This window comes from Moschus berezovskii, chromosome X, assembly GCF_049115385.1.
Source record: "Moschus berezovskii isolate FMDL1 chromosome X, NW_MosBer_1.0, whole genome shotgun sequence".
Lineage (NCBI taxonomy): Eukaryota > Metazoa > Chordata > Mammalia > Artiodactyla > Moschidae > Moschus > Moschus berezovskii.
Window position 1 is genome coordinate 28,391,089 of NC_142488.1, and position 15,891 is coordinate 28,406,979.

Below are 15,891 nucleotides of genomic sequence, written 5' to 3' on the forward strand. Positions count from 1 at the left end.
AGAGTAAGGCAAAAGGGGAAAAATAGAAATGATGTTCCAGAACACTGAGAGGAACACTGAGGAAATGGGGTGGAAAAAAATGTGAGAGTGTGAATAGTACAATGCTTTTGAAATTGATAGAGCATGCTGGTTTACAAAATCAATTTAGTGATTTTTCAACCAACATATTAACAAGATGATATGCAATAGAATAACAAAAATACAGAATGCATAGGATGGAAAGATATTGTTTTGGAAACATTTAGAATATATGTAACTATATAAAATATATATAACATGTAACTATATATAAATGCATGCACGCACACACACACACACTCGAATATATGCCTGGGGTTGTTTTGTTAGCTATTTCTCACAGTAGGTCTTGGTCCAGAGTTTGAAAATTCCTGAAAAACAGGAGCCCAAAGAACCCAGCAAGGTAAATTCAAGGTCAAATGAGCAGGCCCCTTTTCTCTCCTTTTGCTGTCCACAGCATTTAGCGGAGGGAGAGGAAATGGCTGCTAAGGGAGAGGACGCTAGAGGGAGGTCAAGCGAGGAGCACGCGCGCATCAGGACAGGGAGGAGCCCCGGGACTTTCTGGATAGTCAATTGATGACCTGAGGAGGTTGATTTGTGAGCGCTTTCCTTAAACGCTAAACCGAAAGAACTTCTGAGTTCCTTATCCCTAAAAACCTCCAGAGGCGAAGGATTCGAGCTGCTCCTGAAGGTGACACTACCTAGGGTCAGCCTCAGTGAAGGAGATTATTCTTAAGTGGGACGAGGAATGGGTAAGTGGGCGGGGCATCAGAAGCGCGGGAAGGCCCGGCGGGGTCGGTTCAAAGAGTGACTCACGCTGTGCTTTGCACAGCTCACCAGAGGAACAAGCAGTTCTGCATTTTGGAACCCATCCGCGAGCCGAAGCCCCAGGGCGTAGGTGGGTTTGTGCCCTTTCCGCGGGCCAGTGATGCTCTGTACAATGGGCAGCACCAGCTTCCCCCTGCGGCCCAGCTGCAGGCGGGCTCCGCGGCCGGCTCGCCGGGCCCACGTGACCTGCCGCGCGGGACACCGCCTCCGCCGCGCCCAGGCCCCGCCCCATGACGTCACGCTCCCTCAGATTGTCTGAACGTTCCTTCTCTTTCCGCTTTCGGTCATTGGCCGGCCTGGCAGACAGCGCCCCCCCCTTCGCCCCGCCCCCGAAGTCGTGGGGAACGCGGGTGGGGGCGGGGCCTGGGCCGGAGGGGCGGGGCGAGAAGGCTCGGCGCCGGTAAAGGGGCCGCTCGAAGCGCGGTCTGAGCCATCTACTGCCGCCAGCCTGCAGGCCCTCCAGGCTAGCCGCACGCCCCTTCCCCGCCCGCCGCCGTCACCAGGGAAACGGGTCAAGACCGCCGGCCAACCCAAAGCTGGTTTCATGGCAGCCGCGAAGAAAGCAGTTTTGGGGCCCTTGGTGGGAGCCGTGGACCAGGGCACCAGCTCGACGCGCTTTCTGGTGAGCCCGGGGTGGGTGCCACTTGAGAAGGTGCTGAACCGGGGCGGGAGCCTTGGAACGCCGGGGCTGGGTGTCGCGTCCCCATCCCGTTCTTCCCACCGCCTGGGGCCCCGGCCACGGGGCAAGAGGAGGAGGCCCAGGGCACCGTAGTGGGACTTGCCACGCTGGAGCCGCCCCGCCCGGGCCTGGGGGAACGCGGCCTCTCGCGACCCCCGCGGCTGAGCTGAGTAGCCCTGGCCTCGGTGGTGGAGCGCGGCCGCCTACTGATGGGGGGATTCCTCCCCTGAAGGGAGCTAGGACTCATCGAGCATCCGTGCAGAGCGACCCGCCTGCAGCCGGGGACAGGTGGCCACACTGACCGTTGCTGCAGTCTTCCCCAGAAGCATTTGGCCTGCCCGGCTCAGGACGTCCTTGGATGGGGGGAAGCTGTGTCACGGCTGTGGGAGCCTAACACAGCGTCTTGTGGAGCAGTCAAACAAATATAGTATTTGCGTGATGATGCCTTGTCATCCTCTCCCACAGACATTGCAGAAGGTAGAGTGCTCAGGGGGCTGGCGAGTGGCAGAACACGTTAGGAAAAAGTCACACTACACTGCTTTTACCGGAATCTTGATTTCATTTCGAAGCTTCGTAGATTTCAGTTCCGATACTTTGCCTGTTACAAAGATGAGTGTCCTCTCGGCACTTCACAGCATAAAGTGACAGGGAAATTGTTTCTCTTTTTATTTGTCATGTGTGACAGCAGAGTTTTGCTATAATGGAGTGCTATTTAAGTGACTCTCTGCTGATTGATTTGTTTGGGGCCATTAGGAAACTTGCTCTTAAAGTGATCTAGTACTGAGTTCAGTAATTTAAAAGTAATTGAAATAAACTGTTGTTGGTTAAGAGCTCATTTTTTCAATGGACATTTGACTAACCTGGCAAGTTGATATAAATATTTAATGATTGCTTAGCTCCCTCTTCACTTCTTTGTCTCAATTCATGTTTTCATGTCTTCTTTAGTATGCATATGTATGTATACATTGTATATACCTTAGTTCAGTTAGTTCAGTTAGTATATATTTCAGAACTCTATTTAGTTGACCACTTGACTAAAACCTGCATCTGTACCTTCATTTTTTTAAAATTTTTATTTAATAAATGGTACAAAGCACAATGCCAAAAACATTAACAGTTAAAATTTCACCAAATGAAAAAATACTATAGAATACACAGTTGTAAAAAGCTTCATTAAGTTATTTTACAACTGCCTCAGGCTGCAAAAAGAAAAAAAAAAAAGCCCAATGCCATACCTAAGTTATTCCTCTCTCAAAATAATGCCATTTATGTTATAAATATATATATATTTATATATATGAATTAACAAAAGCAGTTCCTGTCTTTTGATGGGGTGCTCATGGTTTATAACATAAATGTACCTTCATTTTGATACTCATCTCTCTTGTCTAAAGTCAGAATCTTTCAGTCCAGTTTTAGCTTGGTTCTTATTTAATGACACGCTGGTTTGAGCTGCCAAGACCTAATTCTCCTGTTTCTTACATTGTTTATCTTTTGATCAGATAGGGCAGGTTTCACTTTGTCTTATTTTCATATAAATATTTATAAAGTAACCCTGAATCATAAGTAAGAAAGTTCACCTAACTAGATTTGATTAATAAAGTATGCAGTCATCACTACCATCTTCCCAAATTAAGAAAGACCATTAAGACGTGTGTGTTGACTAACTGTGGGTTGAGTTTTGAATCCACATTCAAGAATTGCCCACACAAATGCCTGCAGGGGACAGACAGGTAGAGGGAGGAGGAAGGCTGGAGACCAGACTCAGGCTAAAGGGACAGCCTCTAGCTGCCAGGCAGGAACACTCGCCTCATGTTGCACAAGCTTCAGATTCTTTAAGAAAAATTGGTAGTCAGGCATTTTCAGTGAAATCTTCCTGTCCTTAAATGTTGGCAACTAGTTGCTAACGGACTGTAGGGGCCAAACCAAACGTGGCAGTTGTTCCCAAGTTTATACAGCCTTTGCCCTCTCCGAAAGTGGGTAAAATATTTCCTAACTCTGTAGGCTGCCTTTTGAGTTGCCAGCCTGACCGTGCTGGTCTTCCTTTTGACTTGTCAGTGTTGCTGTACATGGGGCTTCCCTGGAGGCTCAGATGGTAAAGAATCTGCCTGCAATGCGGGAGACCCAGGTTCAATCCCTGGATCAGGGAGATCCCCTGGAGAAGGGAATGTATTCTTGCCTGGAGAATCCCATGGATGGAGGAGCCTCGTAGGTGCTACAGTCCATGGGGTCACAAAGAGTAGGATACAATTTATCGACTAACACTGTTGCCATGCATGTAGCCCAGCAGTCTTCTTTATCTACTGCAGGTTGTACCTGGCCCCTCAGATTCTGTTGCCCAAGGAGTGTCTTTCTACATTGGTGGGGAAGGATGAATCAACTTTCTATTATCTCAGTCGGTTGTTCAGCGATTGACACGAATAGCAGGAGCCTTTAAGAAGTCGGCTGCTGTTTACTATGGCTTGATCTCAATGAGTAAGCTAAGGTGCACTTTCAGAAGGCTCCCATCCTGCTTATAGAGTGATGTTTAAAAGTTGATCAGTAAAGTTTCCTGCTCCTTGAGAAACAACTCTAAAAGAAATCTTCAGAGGTAGATAGAAGACTACCTGTGTGAAGAGATTCTGGGTGAAGTAGAGAAAAATCTTGCAATGGTTTAGAAAGGGGAATTTTTTTTTCTCCCTTGGTTATAAGGAAAGAAGTTGCTAAACCACTCTCTGCAAAATTCAGATAATAGATTTGCTGAACAAGTGCTTCAGTCACAAGGTGATCCCCAGGGGTTGTTCCAGTCATATTGTTCCACATTGTAATTATGACTCAAAAGTAATTGCTTACCTTCTCAGGAAAGAATACAACGAATAAGAACTGTCATAAGGAAGCTTATAAAGTGAAAAGTATTAAAATAATTTCCTGGCCATTATTCATTGCATTTGCGTGTCTCATTCAGTGTTCACAAGACCAATCACCTCACTGAGCTTCCTTGTCCCTTTTTCTATGCCAGTTACATTGTTTCTCCCATAAAGGACACAAGATTTGTTTATTCATGTTCTCTCATCCAAGGGAAATGCCTCCTCCCCCATTTTCCCATATCTGCTTCTTGAAATTCTGTTCTACCTCCACATAGTGGCTCAATTACCATCTCTTGATGGAAGTCTTTGCTCAAACCCTTACTCAGAATTTCTCCCCCTTCCTAGAACATTCTTTTTATGTCTCTGTTAATAGCTCTTATCAGCTTTACTTTGTGTTATTGTATATCTGCTGAACTTAAAGCAGGAACCTCCTTTTGGAGACTTGTTCATCTTTGTATTCCTGAAAATATCTTGGTCAATGTGACAGATGGACACCTGTCTCCTCTACAGGGAGTGCTTTACACATATTTCTTGAAAAGATTTTTATAGGTCAACTGAATTTTAATTCTGATTCTCCTTTTTATCTTGTCAAAAAATCTTAAACCTCTCTGAGTCGGGTATGTCTGATTACTTAATTGCTTCTCTTTTAGTAGTAGAGCTGCAAATTTAGAATGTGTTCATTTCTTCCTCTAGTAGTCAAAGACTTAACCTGGGGACCCTAGGCATATGTTTTGCACCAAAAGAAAATTTCCAACTTGTCTGATAGGAAAGTGAACTGGGCTTGGCACGGGTTTACCCAGATTGCAGAGTAGGAACTTCTTGGAAAGAGAATTAGTGTAACAGGTTTAAAGGAGGGGCCATTTCTTCATAAGACAAAAGCTTCAGCTTAAACAGTCAACTTCCTTCTTTAATTTGGTAGCTTTGTTGTTTCCCCATTAGATTGACTGTTATAAAAAAGATTCTACCTAGAAGGGTAGAATGGTTTAGGAGGTGGGAGGATGGTTCAAGAGGGAGGGGATGTGTGTATATTGATGGCTGATTGGTGTTGAGGTATGGCGGAAACCAACACACCATTGTAAAACAATTATCCTCCAATTAAAAATACATTAAAAAAACAAAGACTTGAATTGTGTTGTACTTGTGATGTGTCTGGTACTCATTGAGGACTTTCCCAGCATTATTTCATTTAATCCTCATAACGACTGTGATGTAGGTAGTATTATTGAGCTCCTTTACACAGGTGATTAGAACATGTTGGGGAATGTGCCCAAGGTTGCGGAGTGACTGGTGGAACTGGGATTCAAATCCAGGTCTCTCCCAGTCAGAAGCCTGTCGTCCTAACTCCTCCTGCCTTTAGTAGGCTCCCCAGTTTTCTGAGTACAGTTGTTTCTCCTTATCCAGGGAATTGGTTCCGGGTCCCCCATGGATACTAAAATCGTAGGATGCTCACATCCCTTATATAATGAAATAGCATATCACTTGCATAATATCTAGGCACATCCTCCCTTGTGCTTTAAATCCTCTCTAGATGACTTATACCCAACACAATGTAAATACTGTGTAAGGAGTTGTAAATACAGTGTAGATGCCATGCACATAGGTGCCAGGCACAGGGTAACTTCACGTTTTGCTTTTTGTAACTTTCTGGAATTTTTTTTAGAAAACAGTTTGGATCTGCAGTTGCTCAAATATGTAGAAACGGAACTGTGGATGTAGAAGACCAACTGTGGAGGGAAGATAGGAGGCTGGGCACTTAGCAGTTCTAATTATGGTCACAGATGAATCTTCACCAAGTAAAACAGATTTACACAGTGGTTTCACAATATGTTTTTTTTTTTTAAAGGTTGCCTTTGAATAAGTACTGCTGGTTTTGATCATCTTGTGACTCAGATTAAGTGGGGCCTGGGCAGGACTGAGGTGTAGTCACCGTGGATAATGGTTGCGTAACCATTTTGTTCCAATAGCCAGGATCTGTGAAGAATGACTTGAATTGTAGCTCCATGCTTATTTTGGCAGGAAACATTGCCTTGGCCCCGTTTGTCTCATCATACTTAGAGATCTCAAGGTTAAGGGATGGGTTTCCGCTTTCTTTCTTTCGTTTGTGTATTCAACACACAAATATTAAGCACCCATTAGGTGACAGGAACTAATGAATAGTGAATTTGGTAAAATGAATTTGGCCCACAGCTGGAGTGAGACCCCTCTTATAATAAATATAACTGTGTTTTCCAACCCCCACTAAGTTGGTTTTCTTTCTTGCCCATCACATTACAGAAATGGTAAGAACATCTCAGCAGAGGGCTGCCACCCTCTCTTGTCCTCTCGTCTCATAAAGATAAATGTTTAGAGCCTTCAGTTTGGACTTCCATGAGGGGCAGAATGGTATCTTTTTCTCCCCCTCTCCAAAGCTTAACACAACGTTTGGCATCTGGTAGGTGCTCCTTGGACTTCCCTGGTGGCTCAGTGGTAAAGAATCCGCCTGCCAATGCAGGAGACACAAGAGACATGGGTTCGATCCATGGGTCAGGAAGATCCCTGGAGAAGGAAATGGCAACCCACTCGAGGCTTCTTGCCTAGAGAATCCCATGGACAGAGGAGCCTGTTGGGCTACATAGAATCCACAGGTTCGCAAAGTGTTGGACATGACTTAGCGACTAAACAACAGCAGCAACAGAGGTGCTTGTTACATGAATACACATCAGCAGAGAGAGGCCTCCAGGGCTCAATGTGTTGTCTAGAACTCTTGGACTGAAATATTCAAAAGGGAAAACTTGTGGGGTCTTGGGAAAAGTTGGATTTAACAACTATAATTATATTAGAGGTATGTATAAATATATGCTATTGAATATAACCTCACTTTTTAAAGAAAAGAGATCAGTCCTGGGTGTTCATTGGAAGGACTGATGCTAAAGCTGAAACTCCAATACTTTGGCCACCTCATGAGACGAGTTGACTCACTGGAAAAGAGTCTGATGCTGGGAGGGATTGGGGATAGGAGGAGACGGGGACGGCAGAGGATGAGGTGGCTGGATGGCATCACCGCCTTGATGGACATGAGTTTGAGTGAACTCTGGGAGTTGGTGATGGACAGGGAGGCCTGGCATGCTGTGATAGTCGGACACGACTGAGCAACTGAATTGAACTGATGCCACTTGCTATGTTTTCTTTACTTCTCTGGCTTTGGGAAGATGCCATACTTCTCTGGCTTTGGGAAGATGCCATGATGCCGTCTGTGGTCAAGTTTGCAATGTAACATGTTCGTAGCTAGTATTTTTATTTTAGATGCTCCAGATTTACATAATATCATGGTGTTTCAGAGAGGGAGTTTGCATTCCTGAAAAATGTCTTACTTACCCAGTAGAGTGTGGCATGAGTAGGCTAGTGGGGAAATCACATGGGGAGGGAAGTGAATGCATGTTTATGATGGGATGCTTGAATTAGTCACAGGGTGGGTGAGGCAAGCCTGCAAGACAGTTACTTACTAAGGACTGTATTTCGTGTCTCCACTACTCCCCTTTGGCTGAGACAGAAAAGGTGGGCATTGTTTCAGAAAGTTCTTTTTAAACAGTTTTTATAGAAATCATTTTCCTTGTTTTAGGTTTTTAAGTGTCCCCCTCTTCCAAATCTGGAAATTGATCATAATTTAGGCACAGTGGTGAATACAGACTAATGACTTCTAATCCTCCTACTTATAATAGAAACAGTGGTAGTAAGTGGCAGCAGCAGCAGTAGCGGTAACATCTTTTGGGTTTCTACTATGTGCCAGCACTACGCTGAACTTTTCTTTTCCTACCTGAACTTGTTTCTTCAGGCTTTCATTGCCCTCCCCCACCGAAAACAAACTCTGGAACTAAGACATGATTTGCGCTTAGAGATGAATACAGAACTGGTGATTTTTTTTTTTAAATCTCAACTCTTATCACTTATCTGCTGTGCTGGTGGTAGTAGTAATAATAGGAACAGTAATCAAAATAGTAGCACTGATAACGACAGCAGTGGTAACATCTTTTGGATACATGTTGTGTGCTCGCCCTGTATGAAATACTTTTCATACATTGCTTAGTCCTTTGCAGATGGAAAAATCAGCAACTTAGAAAAGTTAAAGTCAGACAGCTGACATGGGACTTCCATGGTGGTCCAGGGGTTAAGGGCTTCCCAGATGGTATGAGTGGTAAAGAACCTGCCTGCCAATGCAGGAGACGTAAGAGACACAGGTTCTATCCCTAGGTCGGGGAGAATCCCCATGGACAGAGGAGCCTAGAGGGCCTACAGTCCATAGGATCGCAAAGAGTCGGACACAACTGAAGCGACTTAGCACACGCGCCAGTGGTTAAGACTCCGTGCTACCACTGCAGGGGGCACCTGTTCAGTCTGTTCTTGGTCAAGGAAGATCCCACATGCTGTGCTGCATGGCCAAAAAAAGACAAAAAATCACAACCAAAAAACTGATATGGACAGGGCTGAGCTTGACCCCCAGCCCTAGCTCTTCCAGGCCTGTGCTTTTTGCCTCCGTATGACATCAAGCATGAGGCTCTCAACTGCCTTTCTGGCTCACATGCAGTTCTAAAACTCTCTCTCTCTCTTTTTTAATAGACATATGGTTGACACAGAAGGTCGTATAAGTTTAAGATGTACACTGTGTTGTTTGATATATTTGTATATTGCCATATGACTACCACCATAGCATTATCTCCGTAACTCTGCCTTGTCACATAATTCTCTTTTTTTTTTTTTTTTGGGTGGAAACCATTAAGATTGAGTCTCTTAGCAACTTTGAAGTTTCTGGTACATTACCATTGACTCTAATCATTCTACTGTGCATCAGCTCTCCAGGACTTATTTATCTACTAGTTCCAAGTTTCTGCCCTTAATGGATCTCTTTCGTTCAGCTATGTCCTCAAACATTAGCAACTGACTGCTGGTGTCTTCACTCAAACAGAGGTTGTTTAGAATGAAACTGGCAATCTCTGTACCCCTTTCCATACTTTAATTACTGCTCCTTCCCATACCTTTGTTTTGTAACATTGCCTACTCTTTTTTAAAAAACTTTTTATTTTATATTGAGGTATAGCCAATTAATAATGTTGTGGTAGTTTCAGGTGAACAGCGAAGGGACTCAGCAAACATATACATGTATCCATTCTCCCCCAAACTATCCTCTCATCCAGGCTGCCACATAACACTGAGCACCGTGCCCTGTGCTGTAAGTAGGTCCTTGCTGGTTATCCATTTGAATGTAGCAAAACACTGCCTACTCTTAACTTGGAACCTGTAACCTGTCATCCTTGAGTATTCCTCCTTCTTTGTCATTCCTCCCTATCCAAGCCCTTGATGCATCTAAATACTTATACCTCCTAAACTGAATATCTCAGCAGTACACTTCATTCAGTACCCACGGCTGCCAAGACACCTCTAGACATCTTACATGGATCACTGCAGACACATACATCCTCAGCTGCTTTCCCTGCCTCAGCCTACCTTCCCCACTGTTCCCAGCCTTTGTCTGCAAATTACATCTTGTGAGAGCCCGTCTCTGACTCCCCCCAAGTCTGGGTTGGATGTCCTTCTTCCTCTTGATAGCATAGGCAGCCCTATGTTAGAAAACCTCTTCGTATTCTCTGCCACTTAATGGATGAAAACATCACAATTAGTCCCGGTATGATTTTGTACTGGAAAAGCTCTGGTATTTAGAAAACCTAGAGCTTAGCCCTGTTTTGTCAGTCCTGTCTCATCTCTTGGAGTTTACTTGGTAAGAGAGCATTCCATTAGGTCCATGGGTTTCAGCTTGTATTGTCATTTTGCTTTCTGCCTTGGAACTCCATGGTTAAGCGCACTTCACTTTCACTTTTCACTTTCACACATTGGAGAAGGAAATGGCAACCCACTCCAGTGTTCTTGCGTGGAGAATCCCAGGGATGGGGGAGCCTGGTGGGCTTCTGTCTGTGGGGTCGCACAGAGTCGGACACGACTGAAGTGACTTAGCAGCAGCAGAAGAGTTTAAGTCTGAAACCTGAAGTCAGTAAAATATGAAATCTAAGGTAGGGTGTGATCCAGAGACTGAGCTAAAACTCTCTGTCCCTCCCTCCCTCCTGACTTCTGAAGGATCCTAGAGATGCGGGGAGGACACTGAACACTGGCCCAGATCTCTTCCAGATCCCATAAACTCTTGTGTATTCCTTTCAATGTATTTTCTTAAAATGAATTTTTTAAAAGAGAATTTCTGTTCTGTGCCATTGTGCGTCTGCAGTTTGGACTGATCTTTAAATTGAGTTTCAAACTTGAAAAGGGTGAAAAAGATGAGGAGCATCTGTAACTCAGGGGTGTTTCTCCCTTGCCATCTAACAGTTTTTACACGAATGACCATGCTACTCACTTTATAAAGCAAATTGTATAGCCATTGCCATGTTTCAGTGACAGTGGCTTTTGCTATCTACCTGAAAAGAACAGACTAGCATTTTTGCTCCTGCGTAATGTGTTGTCATTGGAGTTACCTACCCATCAGCCATAGTCTTATGGAAACATCCTTAGCTTACTTTGGATACTTGTCCGCCTGCAGACAAGTGGTTAATTAGGAGGCTTCATTACAATTCCTCACATGAACCTAGGTATATGAGAAAAGCACTACTACACAACTTCACTGTCCAATATGGCAACCACCGGTCTCAGGTGGCTGTTGATCACTTTGAATGTGGTTAGTCTGAATTGAGTTGGACCAGAAATATAAAGTCTATAGCAGATTTCAAAGACTTAGTACTAAAAAAGTAGACAAGCTAATCAATTTTTTATTGATCACCTGTTGAAATGATTTTAGGTATATTGGTTTAAAAATGTTATTTAGATTAATTTTACCAGCTTTTTTTTTTTACTTTTTTTTGTGAGAAAATATTAAATTTAAATTATAAAATTATGTTATGAATTATATGTGGCATGCATTTGTGATTTGCATTATATTTTTGTTGGATGGTGATCCACGAAGCAAGTTGCAGATTCTAAAACAGTAAATCTAAAATGTGCCCCATACACTGGGAAGTGGTGCACAGGGTCAGATCCTAAACACCTCAAGTTGATGTCCATTTTCTCCTCAGAGTCAGAGCTCTAGAGAAGTAGAGAGGTCCAGACTTCATCCTCCTACATCCATATGTTCTGTGATCAGACATCACGCTCTAGTATGCCAGATAGGATTTGCCAAATTCCTTCCCTTTTCTGTGCCTATTTCAACAACCTTTAAATGCGTTTTTGTGTGTGTGCGTGAGGGTCCTGACATTAGCCTACTTAAAACTAGGGGGTGATGGAAGAGGGAGCCTACTCCATTCATAGCTCCCTAGGTCCACTGTTGAAGTCTTTTATGAATCCATCTACCAAAAAGGCACACCTTATTTAAAAAATTTTTTTAATCGGAGGATAATTGTTTTGCAATATTGTGTTGATTTCTGCTGTACAACACAAATCAGCCATAATTACATGTGTATCCCCTCCCTCTTAAGCCTCCCTCCCCCTTCCCATCCCACCCCTCTTGTTTCTTGTTCCAGAGTCCTTTGGGGACTTGTAGACTTTGGGAGCAGGAGTAATATGAGGAAACGTTATACAACTATGGCTTCCTATTAGAGTTTCTGCCGTATAACCATTTCCCATTTGATTTAATAATGTATCTCCTAATAAGTACCTGATAGACCACAGTGTTTTAGATATTCAACAAATATTTATTAATTACCGACCCTAGGCCAGGCACTATTCCAGGCCCTAGAGAAACTTTAGAAAATAAAATGGGACAAATGGAGTGGACATCCTAGAAACTTACACTAATGCTAAAGTTGTAAATTACTGGTATATTATACCGGTTTCTGCCAACTGCCTTTTATTTATGATGTGTCAGGTTAACCTTTGACTTGTGAGATATTTTATCTCCTCAGAGGACTTGAGAATTTGCCTTCTTGCTTTCATTATGTTTATCACTTCCTCCCCAAAAGATGATGTGTGTGGTGAGTAGGGAGGTGAGCAGCAACAAGACTCACCATGTGTTTTCCCTTATTACTTTGTCTTTCTGAGTCTGTCTAAAGCGAGGAATTTTCTCCCACAGGAAACCTAGGCCTGGAAACACTTTCTTAATTGGAGGTGACTTTACTGCTGCAATTAGAGTGATTGGGGAAGTTAATTTTAATTAAAATATGAACTCTTAACTCTGAAAGACTAAGTCATGTGATAATTAAAAATAGATATACCCAGGTGAAAAATAATACTTGGAAAAGAAGTTGTTAGGTTGTTAGGAAGCGTTATTTTAATGGTGTTAAAATTGCAGAGGCTAGTCCTGCACTTATTCTTTGGTAGCTTTCCTCCACAGGTTTTAATGTTTTATAATCAAGGGTCACCAATTCATGTCACAGAGAGCACTCAGCTTGATGCCACAGTGGGTCCTCCTCTCTCCTTCCTGATAAGGACTCTCCTTGGCTCTTATAAGAGTGAGATACATTGTTTCACTTTCCTTCAAAGGAATTTACACAGGATGCTTTCCTGCCTGGACATCTATGATTCCTGTTTCTACATGCAAGATGGATGCAGAATGGAACCTGACACTCACTATCAGCACTGATCCAGCTCTTTTATTTTTAGTTTTCCTAATCTCTAAAAGAAATCCATACTATTCACTGGTTGATGTATTAAATTTCCTACATCTGCAACCATTTTTTTAAAGAATGAAGAATTGCCTCTTCAGCTTTAACAGATTTTCATTTATCTAAAAAGAAAAAATGCTCAACATCCCTCATAATCGGAGAAATGCAAATCAAAACCACAATCAGAAACCATTTCACACCAGTCAGAATGGCTGCTATCCAAAAGTCTACATGCAATAAATGCTGGAGAGGGTGTGGAGAGAAGGGAACCCTCTTACACTGTTGGTGGGAATGCAAATTAATACAGCCACTATGGAGAACAGTGTGGAGATTCCTCAAAAAAACTGGAAATAGAACTGCCATATGATCTAGCAATCACACTCCTGGGCATACACACCGAGGAAACCAGAATTGAAAGAGACACATGTACTCCAATGTTCATTGCAGCACTGTTTATAATAGCCAGGATATGGAAGCAACCTAGATGTCCATCTGCAGACGAATGGATAAGAAAGCTCTGGTACATATACACAATGGAGTGTTACTCAGCCATTAAAAAGAATGCATTTAAACCAGTTCTAATGAGGTGGATGAAACTAGAGCCTATTATGCAGAGTGAAGTAAGCCAGAAAGAAAAACACCAATACAGTATACTAACGCATATATATAGACTTTCAGTTCAGTTCAGTCACTTAATTGTGTCCGACTCTTTGCGACCCCATGAACCACAGCATGCCAGGCCTCCCTGTCAATCACCAACTCCTGGAGTTCACTCAAACTCATGTCCATCGAGTCGGTGATGCCATCCAGCCATCTCATTCTCTGTCGTCCCCGTCTCCTCCTACCCCCAATCCCTCCTAGCATCAGACTCTTTTCCAGTGAGTCAACTTGTCGCATGAGGTGGCCAAAGTATTGCAGTTTCAGCTTTAGCATCAGTCCTTCCAATGAACACCCAGGACTGATCTCCATTAGAATGGACTGGTTGGATTTCCTTGCAGTCCAAGGGACTCTCAAGAGTCTTCTCCAGCACCACAGTTCAAAAGCATCAATTCTTCGGCAATCAGCTTTCTTCACAGTCCAACTCTCACATCCATACATGACCACGGGAAAAACCACAGCCTTGACTAGATGGACCTTGGTTGGCAAAGTAATGTCTCTGCTTTTTAATATACTATCTAGGTTGGTCATAACTTTCCTTCCAAGCAGTAAGTGTCTTTTAATTTCATGGCTGCAATGAGCATCCGAAGTGATTTTGGAGCCCCAAAAAATAAAGTCTGACACTGTTTCCACTGTTTCCCCATCTATTTCCCATGAAGTGATGGGACCAGATGCCATGATCTTTGTTTTCTAAATGTTGAGCTTCAAGCCAACCTTTTCACTCTGCTCTTTCACTTTCATCAAGAGGCCTTTGAGTTCCTCTTCCCTTTCTGCCATAAGGGTGGTGGCATCTGCATATCTGAGGTTATTGATATTTCTCCCGGCAATCTTGATTCTAGCCTGTGCTTCTTCCAGCCCAGCGTTCCTCATGATGATGCAAATGATAACCCTGTATACGAGACAACAAAAGAGACACAGATGTATAGAACAGTCTTTGGGACCCTGTGGGAGAGGGTGAGGGTGGGATGTTTTGGGAGAATGGCATTGAAACATGTATATTATCATATGTGAAATGAATCGCCAGTTCAGGGTCAATGCATGTTACAGGATGCTCGGGGCTGGTATGCGGGGATGACCCAGAGGGAGGATAAGGGGAGGAGGGAGGTGGGAGGGGTGTTCAGGAGGGGGAACTCATGTGCACCCGGGGTGGATTCGTGTCAATGTATGGCAAAACCAACCAATATAATATTGTAAAATAATTAGCCTCCAATAAAAATAAAAAACAAAATAAAAAGAAGTTATTTCTGAAGCTACCTTATAACTTGCTTGATTCTATCTGAAGAGAGAATAGAACATCTTGTCAGGCATTTCCTCTGAAATGATTTTTCTATCAGTGAATAAGAACTTCAGTTGCCGACTAACTTTGGAACAGCTTTGCTGTCTACCTGTACTTTTCACTCTACTCTTGCAATGTATTTTTCAGGTTTTCAATTCAAAAACAGCCGAACTACTTAGTCATCATCAAGTGGAAATAAAACAAGAGTTTCCAAGAGAAGGGTATGTTTCCTAATTTGATATGTAAAGATACCTCATGTTTATTAGTCCATCTCAACTCCCCTGCCCTATGTCTCTGTAAAGTAAACTTGACCAAACACCCTCCTGAGAAGACAAGGAATAGGTATTAGTCAAGAAAAGAAACAGTAACTTGGGACTTCCCAGATGGTCCAATGGTTAAGAATCTACCTTGCAGTGCAGGGAACTTGGTTTCTATCACTGGTCAGAGAACTAAGATCTGACTTGCCAAGGAGCAACTGAGCCCATGTGCCATAACTCAGACTCGGCTTAGCAAAAAGAATAAATAAATAAGTAAATAGGAAATGGCAACCCACTCCAGTATTCTTGCCTGGAGAATCCCAGGGACAGAGGAGCCTGTTGGGCTGCCATCTATGGGGTCACACAGAGTCGGACACGACTGATGCGACTTAGCAGCAGCAGCAGCAAATATATATTTAAAAAAGAAGCACTAACTTGGTAGGTCAGCAAAAATGTGACTGACTGATGGCTTAGAAATTCAGGGATAGAAAAGGAGTAGCAAAGTAATAAAGCAAAGGTGTATTAGATATCAGAAATTCCACATTGACTTTGAAGTCATTTAATTTTATGTCTTCATTATGGTCAAGCTGCTTCTCTCCTGATTTGCACATGAGGGTTTTTTCCTTAAATAAAGAAATGGGTTTTTTAAAAATTCATATATCTTAACATCTGCTACTAAATCATCCTTTTGGGAAATTGTGTTCATATGTAGGAATTGTGT

General features: G+C 43.0%; 1 protein-coding gene across 5 annotated transcripts in view; it reads left to right on the forward strand.

Annotated features, from left to right (window-relative positions):
* Nucleotides 1–1,206: 1,206 nt before the first annotated feature.
* GK (glycerol kinase) overlaps nucleotides 1,207–15,891 on the forward strand; it is an 82,112-nt gene continuing 67,427 nt past the window's right edge. For 3 of the 5 annotated variants that reach the window (XM_088834048.1, XM_055437734.2, XM_055437735.2), the window contains exons 1-2: nucleotides 1,255–1,468; nucleotides 15,061–15,134. In XM_088834048.1, coding sequence (XP_088690174.1) covers nucleotides 1,391–1,468; nucleotides 15,061–15,134 — 152 coding nt within the window. In that variant the 5' untranslated portion in view covers nucleotides 1,255–1,390. Of the gene's footprint in view, nucleotides 1,469–15,060; nucleotides 15,135–15,891 lie in introns of all 5 variants that reach the window. The other 2 variants (XM_055437733.2, XM_055437736.2) reach the window with 2 other exon arrangements.